Here is a 17678-nt window from a genome sequence, read left to right on the forward strand (position 1 = left end):
CATTAGGGATGCATGTTCCAAGTTAAAACTTTACTGCAGATAACTTCCCAGGTGTGGAACTTCTACTGTTTTGAAATTGCTATAAAGCATTCTTCAGAGATGAAGTATTCTTTTGCAGCATTCAAGCTCTTGATCGGTCCATTTTGCTTCTGTGTTATTTCTGTCTCTGAGTAATAATAAAATAGCATTTTTAACTTGAACTAATTGATTTGTCAGTGCACCAACTTGCACCAACTTCAGAGAGATATATAACAGTTTTGGCGTGGGAAAACAAAAGGATAGTTTGTGAGAGAATTAAGAAAACAAAATGCTCGCTGGTGCAGTGGGAATGGAAGAAAAAAAATTACTTTGATGTGGCTGAAAATATTGTTGTGAACATCTACGTTATGTGTTTTAGTGCATAATTCCTAGTTTTGGGAATTGAAGTTTAATTGTAGAAAATTAGATAAATGCAATTGAAGTAAGCTTGGAGTCTATTACACTTAAAAGATTGGGGCCAAGTTGCCTTGAGGTTAACAGCTAGAAAGGCAAGGTAATTAAAATGCTGGGCTTTAGAGATTGCCAGGACACCTAAAGAAATGGCAGTTCAAAAAGTGACCCATGTTTACTTAATATAGTCAGAATAGAAGAGACAGAGATATGAAACAGCAAGTGGGCTTACTTAGCTAAAGAGCTGGCAATGTGATGTCTGCAATCCTTGAGGTAGTGGCATTTCCAGAGAGATGTTTTGTTTTGGGAGTTAGGGCTAAATTAGTTTAAAAGAATTTAGTGAACCCTGAAAGGTTGTAAAACCCATTTACTCCACCAGATCCAAGAAGAAATCGTAAATGAGGGATAATTAATCTAAAGGTCAGTTTAAGGACATCTCAGAGAAGGCTGCCTTGTCATGGAGTTGGGTGGAGCCTTGGGGGATCCTCTGGTTTCAATTTATCTGGATGTTTTTGCTGAGACAATTAGTCGCAGTTTGGCAGTTAGTTTCAGTTTCTGGTGACCATGAAACCATTGTCAACTGTTGAAAAAACCCATCTTGTTCACTAATGTCCTTTAGGGAAGGAAATCTGCTGTCCTCACCTAGTCTGGCCTACATGTGACTCCAGACCCACAGTAACGTGGTTGACACTTAAAAAGTGCCCTCTGAACAAGGGCAATTTGGGATGGGTAATAAATGCTGGCTTTACTAGTGACACCCACATCCCATGAATGAATAAAAAAAAAGACCTCGTGTGGCTTGCAGCTTACTAAGAGACAGCCGAAGTAAAGATAGTTAGCTATGCCTGTGCTGTAAGCAGAGCAGATAATTAACTTCATCATTAACTGCCTGGAATGTGAGTGAGGCTTAATATCAATTTGAATTTTGTGAGGGAACAGAAGCTTGAATATTTCCTAGTTTGACATTAATGGGAGAATCTACAGTGGTCCCTACAGAGTCTTGTGGTAAAGAAAGAAACACACAGATTATTTTGGGAATTATTGAAAAAGTAACCAGAGCAAGGGACTGAGGCATCCACAGTCAATAGATGGTAAATGACAGTTTTACTTCTTGAGAATAGCTGGAGCTGAGGAGAATTCTCCAGAGGACTATAGAATACTTATGGGTGGTCCCTACAGAAATAAATAACTTTACGATTGATGTGTCTTATAAGAAAATTCTTGGGGAAGTAAGAGGTAAACCTGAGTGCAGACATCTGTTTTTTCACATGTCCTCATTATGAATGTTAGGCTGAACTCCAAGACTCACTAATACATTCAGTGCTAGAAAGGGTGTTTACACAGCCTGAATTAGATTGCTAGCTTTGATTGGCAGTTTTATGAGTTTCAAATAAGTGTGTCTTTCTTTGAAGGGATTTTTCAATGCCCACTTGTTTAGGAGATGCTAAATGGATTAAAGGTTTTTTTTTCAATGGGACTTCAACTGCCTGTGTTTGACAGTTTTAACAATGTAATTTTTGTTAAAGGGAACTTTGAATGGCTGATTGTTTCTTTTTAATTTCATGAGCATTTCAATGACTTGCCAGTCTTATTATATAACTAGTTATTAGATAACTTCTATACCTAGTGGATCCTGGAAGAGCGCTTCAAAAGCTCAGCAGCTGTCAGAACATTAAATCAATGTGAAAATCAAACCACTATATATATTTCATATCTGATTCTCCGTACTGTAGAATGTAGAAGAGCACCTTATCAACTGGGGAATGGTCTCTAATGGATCTAAACCCTTACACAGTGCTGGTCAATTAAGTGGTGTCTTACCTTTTTAAGAACAGAACCCTATGATCAAACACTGCATTAATAACATATGTAACTTTTCAAACATCAAATAATTATGACAATTGAAGTTGATACAAGCTTTTAAACTTGTCCGCCAAAAAATTCCCAGCTCCACTGCAGGCTTCCCCCAAAGTTTGTGAACTAACTTACCTGGTGTGGTTCCCACAGCCTTCAGGAACCCACCAGCCTCCAAAAAAATGGCAACCTAAGGGAAGCTTGAATTAAGATTTATATAGCAAACACAATTTCACTTTTAAGTGTGTGCTGGGTTGCAACCTGTCCCATTTTCTGACCCGAGGGATATGGTGGGTAACAGGAATTGGATGCCAAGTATGTAATTGTGTTCTTGCTTGCTTCCCATTTGGTCCTCCCAACGCTGGTTTGCTCAGCGTCGGGGGACAAACATTCAGCCCAACAGTCTCAGAATAGGGGGTCAGCCATTGAGGACTGAGATAAGGAGAAACGTCTTCACTCAGAGGGTTATGAATCTTTGGATTCTCAACCCAAGAGAGTTGCGGATGCTCGGTATTGTGTATATTCAAGGCAGAGGTCAATAGATTTTCGGGTACTAAGGGAATTAAGGGATAAGAAAAATCTTTTTCACACAATGCGTGGTTCGAGTCTGGAATGTACTGCCTGGAAGTGTGGTGGAGGCAGGTTCAGCCGAGGCATTCAAGAGGGTATTAGATGATTATTTGAATAGAAGCAAAGTGCAGGGGTACGGGGAAAAGGCAGGGCAATGGTATTAGGTCATAGCGCTCATTTGGAGAGCCGGTGCAGACACGATGGGCTGAATGGCCTCCTTCTGTGTCATTAAAATTCTGTAATTCTGTGATTTTATGATAAGGGGATAGGGCAGAAAGTTGGATTTGATGCAGAAGATCAGCCATAATTGTACAGGTAGAGAAGACTCAAAGGACCTAATAGCCTATCCAGATGCTCTTCCTTATGCTCTTATGACTAAAAATATGAGCGAAATGGTACAATTTTAAGTGGGGTGCAAGAAAAGAGATGCCTCAGAGTGTTTATGTACAAGTCATTGAAGGTGTCAGGACAGCTTACCAAAGCAGTTAATAAAGTATATGGAATCCTGGGTTTTGCAAACAGAGGCAGAGAATACTAAAACCAGAAAATTCTGATAAATGTATATAAAACATATGTTTTCCACTTCCACCCCCATCTGGAGTGCTGTGTCCAATTCTGGGCAGCGCATTCTTTAGGAAGGAAATGAAGGCTTTGGAAAGAATACGGAAAAAATTTACTAAAACAGTTGCATGGATGAGGGATTTCAGTCAGCCGGATAGACTACAGAAGCTGGGGTTCTCAACAAAGAAAAGAAGGCTAAGAGAAGATGTGACAGAGGCATTTAAAATCATGAAGGGTTTAGAAAGTGTAAATAAAACCGTTTCCAATGGCTGAAGGCTTGATAACCAAAGAAAGTAGATTTAAGGTGATTGGCACAAGAACCAGAATCAACATGACCAAAAAACTCCTAATGCAATGAATGATTAGGATTTGGAATGCCCAGCCTGATAGGGTGGTGAAAACATATTTGGTCATCACTTTCCAAGTGCATTGGATAAATACTTGAAAGAGAACAAATTGCAGGGAAATGGGAAAAGAGTGTGGTGAGTGGGCCTAACTGGATGCTCTTCAAAAAAGATGTTGCAAATTTGATGGGCCAAATGGCTTCCTTCTGTGCTGTGCTCTGCTATGATTCAATATACTTCCTCTTAGTGAAAATCATCCAGAAGCTTGACAGCTGGGGATAAAGAGTCTACTGCACTGTTTTTTTCACACGTTTGTAATTTATATTGCAAAATAGTGCACCCCAGCCCGTGAAATTCAGCCTAATAAAGTTAAAGGGTGGAAAATATTGGAATGAAATGCACAATTTTGCAATATGCATTCCTTGTATGTGCCAAAGAGTGTTGCAGTGGAATCTTTATCCCTAGGTCCTACATTTACAATAATGACATACTGGCACCACTTTGATTCCACTAAAGACTTCTTTTCTGGTACTACGCCTTAAATCCATTCCATCTATTTTCTTTATTGAGTGCCCAGTTTCAATTATCTCATCTATAAACCACTCTGAAGGTATATTTCTAAAGTCAAGGGTGCTTTCTATAAATGCAAGCTGTTATAAATTCTTTCCTACCTGTGCATTAGCTGTTTGCGATTAACACAAAGTGCTGTTTGGTAGTCATGGGTTACACAGACTTTGTGCTGACTGCATTTCACCTTCAGACATGGATCTTTTGTTGGATCCAGGGCTAAAACAAAAAAGAAAATAACAATTAAAATTGCGTTAAATCATTCAACCAACTTAACTTTACAAATGCTTTCAGAGACAATTTAACCCCTCAGCAAGTCCCCACTTTGAACAGGGTGTCACATCTCTGCCCTGATCTCACTAAATAACACACTGTTTGAAGTGGTTAGCAAATTTTGCTACCTTGGAACAATGGCAACAGACAATCAGTCTCTTGATGAAGAACTTGATCCATGCATAGGGAAAACAGCTACCATCTTTAGCCAACTCACAAAACGTGTATGGAATAACATCAAGCTGACTCTTAGGACCAAGATGCAGAGCTATGAGACCTGTGTTCTCAGCACCTTATGGTATGATTGTGAAACATGATGAGTTACAGCTATCAAGAAAGGAAGCTCAACAACGTCCATCTTCGCTGTTTGCAGCCCAATCTGGGCATTTCATTGAAGGGCAAAATCACAAATGCAGCAGTACGCTCAAAGGCAAGGCTTCCAAGTATGTTGGCACTCACAAAGCGGAGATGACTTGGCTGGCTTGGCCACATTCACAGGATGGAGGATAGTCGCGTACCTAAGGACATTCTATATGGTGAGGTAGCTGGAGCCAGAGATCGGTAAGATACCTAAAGCTCCGTTTCAAGGATGCTTGCAAGCATGACATGAAGGCCCTAAACATCGATTCTTGCACCTGGTAGACACCAGCTGATGACAGAGGAAAATTACCTTTGGGCTGATGGGTGTCACCATAACGATCAGTGGCTTGGCAACAGGCACCAACACCAAAACAACAACCCACAATGGCACCAGATAATGCTTCATTTGTGGCGCTTATGAAAGAAACTGCCCCTCACGGATTGGTCTCTTCAACCATCAGCAAAAATGCACCATATGAAACTATCCCATCGCCAATGGATTTATACATGGTCATCATCTTACGTAGATGGAAGGGTGCCAATGGCAACTCTTTCAGACCACCACTGCTGTTGCAGTACTGCTGCAATATTCCCTCAGAGTGCTCATGGTATATTTCTTAAAAGTGATTGTCCACAATAATATGCAAATTACATTTCAAGCAGCTGCCTAGACATGACTGATGGGTTGAGTAGACTGCACAATGCATTTTTGCCTATATGCCGCACAAATTCATTCCTCCAGACAATGGGTGGAACCTTGTGCTCTCCCTGTGGTGAGTTTGGTGGCAGGGGGGCATTTAAGCAGGCAGGGGGAGGGGGGGTAACGGGTGCTGACCCTGCTACCTTCTGCTTCTTCCCTGAAAAGTCCGTGGTGGAAGGCCTGTGGACAGCCTACCCACTCTACTGCCACTTGATACCGTTAAGCGGGCAAACCCTGGCATGTTTGTTTGTGGGCTCCTGGGTGGAGGGGGTGGGGTTTGGGGGGGGGGGGGGGGGGGGGGGTGTCCTCATTCAAAGGCACTCAGTGCCCGATCGAGGGACCTTGCATCGGGAAGGGGGGTGCCGCAGAAAGCTAACCCCTGCCCTTGCTGCTGATCCCTCTCTTGCCCTCACTTGTGCCTGGGTCCCTCCTCAAACTGAGGCTTTAGGTGGGTGTTGTACTGGCAGCAGCTACCGCCTTTGTTGGCTGGCAGCTCTTGTTGGGAGGGACCTTGATCCTGGGGATGGCCCACTGCTGGCCTATTAAGTGCCTGAGTGGCACAAGATGCGGGCGGCCTTCCCTAAATGAGGTGACGTGGGGGTCTCACCGGCTCTTCAGCTGGTGGCTGAGACCCCATCGCTTCCACAATATTCTGCCTAATGGGCTCTGGATTTAACGAAAGCAACAGGGTCTCTCCCACTAGCTGGAGAACCGTCAAGGGACCAGCATTGTCTCTTTTAGGGCCGGCCTGCTAAATTAAGAGCTATTTGGGCACATGATAGACCAGTGACGAGCCTTCCCCTAGGTTCAAGGACATCAGGGAGTGGAAGTCCCGCCCACCAAAAGCTGCTGCCCAATCAGAAGCTGGCAGTTATTTTGTACTCAGCAGTGCCACAATAGAGGCGGTGGCTGTTGCCTGTACTACACCCACCTGAGGTTTCGGATCGAAGAGGGACCCAGGCACACACGAGTGATGGTGGGAGGTGGGTTGCGGGGAGTGGTGTTGGCAACGAGGGCAGGGGTTAGCTTTCAATAGGAGGCCAGGTCCCTTAATCAGGTTCTGAGTGCCTTTGAACAAGCCACCCCACCCTTCCCCTCCCACCTCCACCCTGGGAGCCCACAAGCAAACACATCAGGATTGCTTGTTGTACTCCCCGTTGGGTTAATACCAGGGAGATTAGGATGAGACCCTTTAGTGGACATTAATTGCCCACTTAAGGGCCTCAATTGGTGGTGGGGTGAGAAGGCTGCCCACATCATGGACTTAACTGGGGTAGAGGCAGGAAGGTGGTGGGGTCCCTACTTGCTACCCTTCCGCCCAATTAAATGCCCCCCACCACCAAACCTACCAAAGGCACAAGGTTCCACCCAATGTGTGGGATAGACACAATACACTCCTTTTCACATCTGTTACTCTAAGTCAACTCAAAGTAAGAGGGGCATATATGGTTATAGATATACATTTCACATTTTTAAAAATATATATTCTTTCTTTAATGCTATTTTGTCCTGGATGTCAAATAATCAGGAAAAATCAGTACACATGCATACTGTTGTGTATTTGTTGTTCAAGGTAAAGGGAGTTTTAATTTTGTCCATGGCATTGCTCTATCTAGCCTGGGAGACAGACCTGATCTTGATGCTCAACCTGGATTCCGCATCACGAATATTTCGTGTGTGGATGAGCACAAAAATGCATTAAAATATATAAAAATAAAAATTTCACTCTTGATATTTTCAGTGACTTTCTCATACTCATTACTATTTTTGGAGATTAGATTTGATCCATAGTACATTAAAATTTTATTTCCAAAACATAGCCAACAGCCATTTCAATTTATGGATTCTCAATCAGTAGCAGAGCAAATGCCTTAGGGGTTCATTTTGCACTATTACCAACTTGCAAGTGTAACAGCCTTTCCCAATAGAGTACTACTTACTGCAATTGGCTTGCTCTACCTATAATTTATTATTTTCAAAGGGAAGAAAAATACATACTGATTGCATGGGTAGCCTGCTTATACCCCTCATGTACAAGTGATCAAGAAGCTGCAGATACTGCTGTCCAGTGCTACTCACCGGCGAAGATTGGGGTGTGGAAGGTGATTAGGAGAGAGCGGAGCAGGAGCTGACAACAGTCTTCAGTGCTGCAGTGAAGCCAGGAAGTGTACTCCTGCACCTCTGGCTCCACATTCAGGTAAATTAATTTTTCAAAATTTGCCTTGCTGGGGGCAGGCTGCAGCCATCCTTCTGAAAGGTCCCTGTTTAAATTACATATAGACCAAGTTTCCTGAATGCATCTGGCCCGGCAGCCCATTGGAAACGAGGCCAAAACTAGTGTTAGGTCTCCTATTTCTATACTTCTATATCCTGTCTCAGGACAGATGCCTCTTTTCCAGCCTTTACCGTTATGGTGGGTGTCAAACTTCTGGCATGTAATGAAGACATGTAATGTCACTCAACATTTGACACGTAGGTGCCAGTTTTACACCTGAAACATGGGCATGGCGTAATTGACTTTCTAGACTTGAATCTTTAAAGAAGAGAAAGAAAGTTACTCCCTCTAAAAGGCGTGAAGGATATTCGGGAGCAATTATTTAACTATTGCACTTAAAGGACTTGAGGTTTTAGGTAGAGAGGTAGGGATGTGTGATCTAAAGAAACAGCCAGTAGAAGAGTGGATAAGATTAGGTGATGTGAAGGAAATGGTGATAAGAAGATGAACAATGTGGAATTTAGGATAGACACGGGGATTATTGAGCATATTTAAAATTAATTGGCAGATAAGCCAGTAACTAAAGCCAAAATAGCATGGTTTGAGAGAAAATTTGATTGCTTAACAGCCATGTACACAGGTTTGGCGGTAGAGTACAGGATGGTTTTACACTAGCTACACTAAAGTACATGATGTTGATTTGCTTAGAACACATCACCAAACTCTGTCAAAGGCTTTTAGGAAGCCCGAGGCAAAGGTGAATGATTCATTAAATGTTCCGAAAACTGAATTCCAAAGGCGAATAATGTAGGCGACAAGACCGCTAGTAGGATGGTCATTATTACATTTCTAGGCCAGTGTTCATTTATTTCTCACTCATCTCTCAATTCTACCATGAGTAGTAATAAAGCTTTGTTTCATGACCTTGCAAATTTACTGAGAGAGGCTGATGACACGGAAAAATTGAATATGAAGGGAACATTGCGCACAATGATTTTTGAACACTGTGATTTTCTTATGGAGTTTGCAAGTTTGATATTTTTGGCAAGTAATTTATGTTGGATTGATATGGCAGCAGTACTTATAAATACATAATTTAAAATAAAAAAAAGCAGTAAGGTAAAACTCATTTACAACCTCTGGGGTGGATTTTAACTCTGTGCATTAGTGTTAAATGTGTGACAGAGTCAGCAGCCCATTTACATCTCTTCTGATTTTTCTTTCCATTGAAATCTACTTTGAAGCATTGTGGAGTTCGCTGCCATGTAGCATGCCAGAGCTGTGGAAAGTGGCTACTTACAGAGCATACTCTCTGAACCTATAATTTTTCTAGAATAAATTGAAATCACTTATAGACAATAAAGGCTACAAAACCAACAGAAAACTGGGCAGACACTCTACACACCATAATTTCATGCGCATTGCATATAATGTTTGGGGAAAATAACTTTGAAAGAGACACATACTTTAAATTCTCAATTTCTGCCTTTGAAATGCTGTAGGAAAAGAAAATAAATTGCAGAGGGAGCTGAATTCAGTTGAAATAATTGAAGTGGACAAGAGGGTCTGAAAATCTTATTTAGAATTTTAAGCGGAAATTGCTTTGGAAACATAATGCACTCAGTTAATTTGTGTTTGCATTTCCATACTTGGGAGAAAATGAGAAATTCAAAGCTCCAAAAGATGATTACAAATCAATTTCTTTTAGACATTTTAAATTCTAATTTAGCCAAAAGTTCGAGTCTTGCTTATGAGGGTAAACCAATAGAAAATCATACTTTTATGCCACAGATTACTTAATTTAGGCCCTAATTTTTGACTGCATTAAAGGATTGCTGGCTACTTTATTACTTGTAAGCTTTCATCCTGTGCTGTAATTATTATAAAAAATATAAGTAAGAAAGACTCACATTAATATGAACTAACTGCATTGGCAAGTCGAATTGCATTCTGATGTTTATGACACTGTATAGCTAAAGTTACACAGAAAGTGCCATGGCAGAGAATGTGATGTTTCTGTATTGTCTTCGGCTTTTAAAAACACTTGCCAGAAATTTCTGATGTTAGCAGGGGTTACTCATTTGAAAATTATTGAGATTCTTATCTCGTCTGTAGGAGTGACCATCACTCAGTCCTTGTGGAGCCTTGTCTTCACATTGAGAATACCCGCCATCTTGTTGCATAGCCCTACTACTGTGCTGAATGGGATAGATTTTGAACAGATCTAGCAACTCAAAACTGGGCATCCATGAGATGGCTATGGGCCATCAGCAGCAGCAGAATTATATACAATCACAATCTGTAACCTCATTGCCTGGCATGTCCCCCGGTCTAACATTATCTTCAAGCCAGGGGATCAAACATGGCTCAATGAAGTGTGCAGAAGGTCATGCCAGAAGCAGCATCAGGCATAACTAAAAATGAGGTGTCAACCTGGTAAAGCTACAACACAGGACTACTTGCATGTCAAACAGCATAAGCAGCAGTGATAGACAAGAGCTAAGCGATTCCACAACCAACAGATCAAATCTCAGCTCCGCAGTCCTGCCACATCCAGTCATGAATGATGATGGACAGTTAAACAACCCACTGGAGGAGGAGGCTCCACAAATATCTCCATCCTCACATCAGTGTAAAAGACAAGGTTGAAACATTTGCAGCCATCTTCAGCCAGAAGTGCCGAGTGGATGATCCATCTCGGCCTTCTCCTGGGGTCCCAGCATCACAGGGGCCAGTCTTCAGCCACTTCAACTCACTTCACATGATATCAAGAAATAGCTGTAGGCACTGGATACTGCAAAGGCTATGGGCCGTGACAAAGTTCCATCAATAGCACTGAACACTTGTGCTCCAGAAGTAGCTGCACCCTTAGCCAAGCTGTTCCAGTATAGTGACAAAACTAGCATCTACCTGGCAATGTGGAAAATTGCTCAGGTGTGTCCTGTCCACAAAAAGCAGGACAAATCCAGTCTGGCCAATTACCCAACAGTTTGCTCTCGACCATCAGCAAAGCGATGGAAGGGGTTATCGACAATGTTACTAAGTGGCACTTACACAGCAATAACCTGCTCACTGATGCTCAATTTGGGTTCTGGCAGAGCCAGTAAGCTCCTGATCTCATTACAGCCTTGGTCCAAACATGGACCAAAAAACTGATCTCAAGAGGTGAGGTGAGAGTGACTGCCCTTGACATCAAGGCAGCATTTGACTGAGTGTGGCATCATGGAGCCCTGGCAAAACTGAAGTCAATGAGCATCAGGGGGAAAGCTCTCCACTGTTTGGAGTCATACCTAGCACGAAGAAGGATGGATGCAGTTGCTGGAGGTCAATCATCTCGGTCCTGGGACATTGCTGCAGGAGTTCCTCAGGGTAGTGTCCTATGCCCAACCATCTTCAGCTGCTTTATCAATGACCTTCCTTCCATCATAAGGTCAGAAGTGGGGATGTTCACTGATGATAGCACAATGTTCAACACCATTCACGACTCCTGATACTGAAGCAGTCCATATTCAAATGCAGCAAGACCTGGACAATATCCACACTTGGGCTAATGGCTGGCAAGTAACATTCACGCCACACAAGTGCCAGGCAATGACCATCTCCAACAAGAGAGAATCTAACCATCGCCCCTTGACGTTCAATGGCATTACTATTGTTGAATCCCCCACTATGAACAACCTGGGCAGTTACCATTGACCAAAACTGGACTGGACTAGCCATATAAATACTGTGGTTACAAGAACAAGTCAGAGGCTGGGAATTCTGCGGAGAGTAACTCATCTCCTAACTCCCCAAAGCTTGTCCACCATCTACAAGGCACATGTCAGGAGTATGATGGAATATTCCCCACTTGCCTGGATGATTGCAGCTCCCAAAACACTGAAGAAGCTCGACACCATTGTGAACACAGAAGCCCACTTGATTGGCACCCCATCCAACATTCACTCGCTCCATCACTGACACACAGTGGCAGCAATGTGTACCATCTACAAGATGCACTGCAGCAACTCACCTAGGCTCCTTTGACAGCACCTTCCAAAGCTCTGACCTCTAACATCTAGAAGGACAAGTGCAACAGATGGATGGGAATATCACCACCTGCAAATTCCCCTCCAAGTTACACACCATCGTGACATGGAACTATTGCCATTCCTTCACTTTTGCTGGGTCAAAACCCCGGAACCCCCATCCTAACAGCACTGTGGGTGTTCCTACAACACATGGACTGCAGCGGTTCAAGATGGCGGCTCACCACCACATTCTCAAGGATAATTAAGGATCAACAATAAATGCTGGCCTAGCCAGCGATGCCCAAATCCCATGAATGATTTTTTTTTAAATTAGAAAAAATTATTTCCTAAAATATTCTGTTCAGTCCCACAGGGATTGTTCCAGGAAAATCAGTGACAAGAATGCATGGTGGCAGATTTTCATACATGCATCCAGGAAGTCAAGCAAAAGCTGGTAGATAGTTTTTGAAACTATCATGTCCTGCAGAAAGTGAACAGCTCAGAAAACAAGTCTGAATGTGGGTTATATGGGAGATGAATTCTGGCCAGGTTTTTCTCTTTCATATTTGGATATATCACCTGGTCAGAGCGCAGAGAGGGACATTGTGCAGGGAAACCCATGCACTCATAATGGATCCCACATGATTTCATGTCCACTTAAATTACTGGACAGAAAATCGGGCCGGCTCTGTTAGTGATGTGTCATAATCCACAATCGCTTTTCCCCAGTGAGCTTTTGCTGGGGCAATTATTTATGCTCAAGCATGGAAGAGAGGAAAATCTGTCTTGAGAAATTAGACTGAAAATATAGTGGCACCCAGGCATCTCATAATGGATTTAGAAATTACTGAAGGGTGTTTAAGGCAAGACATTTATTTTTGGAAGGGTGGGGTGAAGGATTTGTGGGAATTTGCCTTGTCCCAAAAAACATTTTGAGTTGACACTTGATTTGGTGAATTTTCCAGTTGCAAAGCCATAATTTCAGCAAAACCAATTAAGTAAAACTCCTCACCACTCCAACCCCTTTCAGCTGTTACATTGCCAAACCCTACAAAAACCACGACAGGTATGTCCAACTACAGTTAATTAATGCATTCACACCAACTGCTGATCTCAAAAAATTGGCTGGAACTGGTCTTGAAGAAAATAGACCTTCACATGAAACAACAATCCGACATAGCCTAGAAAGTTAATCCGTAGAAAATTGCTGTATTTACAGCAGCTTAGAGATATTACTTTGTGGATAAATAACAAAAGCACTAAAGTTCTCTCCCTCACACTTATCAGCAGCCAAAGGTGGGAGAAAGTAATGTTTGGCTGGTTGTTACAGCCCACCAAGCCACTCGGTTGGTTCTGACAGCTTCCAACCCTACCTTCCAAATTATTTAATTGGTTGATATGGACATCTTACAATTCCAATTGAAAAAACAATTTAGCCTTTACAAAGGAGTGTTGAAATCCTGACCATCAGCTTCAAATACTGATGCACGTGTTTGATTTACAGATGATGCCCAAACAGGAAATATAGTTAATTATTTGGAAGAGGAAAGAAACAGCATTGGGATAGTGTTCAGATGAAGACTGGTTAGAAAGTGGCAGATGGAATTGAAAGTTAGAGAGTATGAGACGGTGCAGCAATAATGACATTCTAAATTTAAGTAGGCTCGATGCTGTGGAAGAAAAGAGGGACTTTAGGCTACGGGTTCACAGAACGCTAAGACAGCACGGCAGGTTGATAAGGCCATTTAGAATCTAAAAGAATTCTAGTTCTTACCTCAAGATGTCTAAGATGTAAAAGCCAGTAGATAATTATGAATTTACATAAAACCCCCTGTCCTCAGTTAGAGGACTGCAGGCAGCATTGTGATTCACATTTTTGGAAGGATACTGAGGCTTTCGAAAGAGGACAAAGAATATGACGAAAGACTTAAAAAATTGGATGTTTTCTTTGTAGATTACAGGGCTATAAAATAGAAATGATTACCGTAGTAACTACGGTTTTATTTTAAGAATAATACTTGTTAAGGAAGATCACACGATCTGTAGTAACCAAAAGGAGAGTGGCGTAGGCTATCTCAGCAGTCAGTGCAGAGATAGGGTTGGAGTTGAAAGCACACGTGTAGTTGCTACTGAGTATATTGTAAATAAACTTAATGGGGAGAATTTTCCCCATGTCGGGCAGGCCGAGCAGGAGTGGGATCGCCACCGGCGATCAGGTCCGCGCTGCCATTTTATGTGGGTGGGCCAATTAAGGCCCGCCCAGCGTATTTCTCGACTCCCCAGGATAGCGGGGGTGGGTGAGCGGCAGTGGGAGTGCACTGACCACTGGGTCCAATGGCGACCTGGCAGCCTGTTTAACTGAAGCCCTGGCAGCCTTTGCAAGGCTGCGCACAATGGCCGGCAGACGGGCTCACAAGAGGGTTTCTGATGAGCAGGGTAGGCCAGCGGAGCAGGCCAGGCCGGTGGGTAGGTCAGTGGAGCAGGCCAGGCCGGAGGGTAGGGCAGCGGGGCAGGCCAGGCCGGAGGGTAGGGCAGCAGGGCAGGCCAGGCCGGAGGGTAGGGCAGTGGGGCAGGCCAGGCCGGAGGGTAGGACAGTGGGGCAGGCCAGGCCGGCAGGCCAGGCCGGAGGGTAGGGCAGCAGGGCAGTGTGCCCCTCGGTTTTTGGATGAGTGCCTAGCTGCCCTCCTGGAGGGGGTGGCAGCACGGCGGGAGGTCCTGCTTCTGAAGGCTGGGAGACAGAGTCCCCCTCACCTGACCAAACGTGCGCGGGAGGAAGTGGCCGAGAGTGTGAGCTCCCATGATGTGGTGCGGCGCACGTGGGCCCAGTGCCGCAAGAGATTCAACGACCTCCTGCGCTCAGGAAGAGTGAATACCATGTTGGCAGAGGTTACTTAGTGCAGCCGTCAGCCTTTCCCCCTAAGGTGCACCACCCCCACCCACCCAACAACTCTGAGTGCAGTTACAGCAGTGAATCCTTCACGGCATGTTTCCCTCGCTGGGTGGGCCAGCAGATATTGCCCATGCCTAGTTCACCCTGAGAGAGTTGTGCTGAGATGGGTTCTGTACCCGCAGCATGTGTGACACTGACACCCAGAGTATAGATTCGGGGGCAAACTCAAGAATCTGCACCTAGGCAGAGTGCTGGAACTGTGAAGCGTGTCAAAGCCAGGGAGCTAACATGCTGGGAGTGGAGCTTCCAGGTGGTGGGGCACCAATCCATCTGCTGGTCTTTGCATTCCACATGCTTGTGCCACCTTGCTTAGCAAAGTTACACCTTGTGGTGCCAAATGTGATGGAGGCAGCATGTGGGCAAGTGGAAGGTCAGCCCTGGCTTGTTTGGGTGAGTGTGCAGCAGCTGCGGGGTGACGAAGAACTGGAGTCCTGCAATGTCCCACTCTGGCTGGGTTAGCAGGGATGTGATGGGAATTCAGGTACAGGCTGGACTAATTAATGCTCCTCTCTCCTTTTCAGGAAAAGACTGCACACAATTCCACCGAGTGTACGCGGACTGGCGGAGGCCAGGCCCAGTTGGCCAAGTTGACTCCTTTTGAATAGCAGGCCACGAATCTGGAGAGGCGCCATGAGCCCAGGTCCACTGGTGGCGGTGAGGCTGGGGTGCCATGGGGAGGTATGTTTGCCGAGCATTGAGGTCGCTATGTGTGTCCCAGCAACCAGGGCACTGCTGAATGCTCGGTGATTGAAGTTTGCAACATGGGTTGACCATTGATTACGGAAGGGTGAGCGCATAATGATCCGGGGGACAGGCCTGCACATTGACATTGTCTCCATTGTAACTAATCAAATGTCCTTGTTTTTCCTTTCAGCATCACCGGAGCAGGGCTGGGAGGAGGAGGCAGAGGGGCCACCTCTCACACCTGAGGGCCCAGAACATATCGACTCACCAGTGTCACACCATCTCTGCCAGGCAGGCACCAGCGCAGATACTAGCACCTCGGTTGGAGTTAGATCTTTGGCTAGTGTGCTAGGGCACGGTGGTGAGGGCAGTTCACACTCGCTTGAGGTGCGGATGGAGACAGAGAGTGCCAGGGTGCCGGCAGTCGGAGGACTGCTGGGGACCAGGCACATGCTCGATCGGGGGCTAATGATGTGCCTCTGGGGTCGTCCATGAGGCAGCAAACACTGGAAGTGCAGCAGGAGGACCTGGCGATACATGCAATGCGTGGCATGGTGCCCGTGCTGGAGGAGTCTATACGGAGCATCACCGATGCAATGAGCCTCATGGCCGAGCGTCGTGCTTCCTCCATGGAGAGAATAACGACTCTCGTGGAGAGGCTCCTCCAGGAGAACAATCAGGGCTGCCTGGGGATGCGCTCGGACCTGCAAACTCTCACAGCGGCATTGACCTCAGCTGGTCAGTGGCAATGAGGGAGATGGTTTGGGCACCATCTATCCCAGCTCGGTGCCCATCCATCTACGGTGAGCAGGGAGGTCCGAAGCGACCTCATGTCGGCGTAGCAACTGCCTGTCGTCTCTGCGGGCTCCTCTCAGGGCACTCTGGATGAGGGCAGCAGCTCCTTCGCCCCTCTGCCAGTGACCGTTGCATCCAATGAGGCTGCAGCGACTGGGGAGATGCCAGCTGTGGAACTGGCTGCTCCCTCCCAGGCGGGGCCATCAAAGACTCCACGGGCCAGAGGACGGCTGCCAAGGTCATCGAGGCCAACAGGACAGCACAGTGAGCAGGCTGTATCCCATGCCAGTGCCAGCGAGGGGACAGCAACTAGATGTAGCACCTGTAAATGTAAATTTAAGGCACATTAGGCACACCATGGGTTTCTCAATGGTGCTTTTACTTTGCCCCACTATTAGTTCATTAAGACTTGGTGTGATATGCAACACTTTTTTTGGTTTCTGAAGTTCATTTTGTAATCTCATTAAATTTTGTAAGCATGGCTCAGGGTGACTCCTTATTTCTGCAGGTGGACGGGAACCCATTATATTATGAGTGAGCTGTTTGACATTGAGCTTTATTAACAAGGGCCTTAGTTAATGTTACTATTCAGGCAGATTTTGCACTCAGATATCGAGTATGGAGCCTGCAGCCCTGTCGTGCTTTGGAGGTCCATTTGTGGTGGGCTAACTGAAGGTTCTTTGGATTAAAGCCTCCCGGGTGTCCCTGCCTCCCTGGAGGTTGCCCAGGTCAGTGTCTGCCTATGTTCTCCTATGTGTGCTCATCGTTGTCAGCGTTCTCCTATGTGTGCTCATCCTCAGACTCTCTGCTGGACTCATCGTGAACAGCCAGAGCAACTGCGTCTATATCTTCTTCGTCCACTGCGTCCCTCCTTTCCAGCGCCAGATTGTGGAGAGCACAGCATGCAGCCACCATCGGCGACACACGATCTGGGGGGTACTGGAGTGCACCCCCTGAGCGGTCCAGGCATCGGAAGCGCATCTTGAAAAGTTTGATGGCTCTCTCCACCACAGACCTTGTGGAGGCGTGGCTCCTCTTGTACTGCTGCTCAGCTTCTGTTCTTGGATGGCGGAGAGGCGTCATGAGCCACCTTCTGAGGAGATAGCCCTTGTCACCCAGCAGCCATCCATCCAGCCGGGCCGGAGCACTGAAGAGCCCCGGCACCTGGGAGTGTCTGAGGATGTTGGCATCGTGGGAGCTGCCTGGGTACCTTGCACAGACTTGTAGAATCAGCATCCTGTGATCACACACTATCTGCACGTTCATGGAGTGGAAGCCCTTCCTGTTGACGAAGGCACCAGGCTCACCTGCTGGCGCCTTGATGGCCACATGTGTACAGTCTATAGCACCCTGGATGCGGGGGAAG

At 45.3% G+C, this 17678-nt stretch overlaps 1 protein-coding gene across 1 annotated transcript in view; it reads right to left on the reverse strand.

Moving 5' to 3' along the window:
• spock1 (SPARC (osteonectin), cwcv and kazal like domains proteoglycan 1) overlaps nucleotides 1–17678 on the reverse strand; it is a 561184-nt gene that overhangs the window by 160999 nt on the left and 382507 nt on the right. The window contains exon 4 of the mRNA XM_078550892.1: nucleotides 4430–4544. Within this exon, the coding sequence (XP_078407018.1) occupies nucleotides 4430–4437 (8 nt within the window). The 5' untranslated portion in view covers nucleotides 4438–4544. The remainder of the gene's footprint in view (nucleotides 1–4429; nucleotides 4545–17678) is intronic.

The sequence above is a fragment of the Cetorhinus maximus genome, chromosome 10 (genome assembly GCF_964194155.1).
Source record: "Cetorhinus maximus chromosome 10, sCetMax3.hap1.1, whole genome shotgun sequence".
Taxonomy (NCBI): domain Eukaryota; kingdom Metazoa; phylum Chordata; class Chondrichthyes; order Lamniformes; family Cetorhinidae; genus Cetorhinus; species Cetorhinus maximus.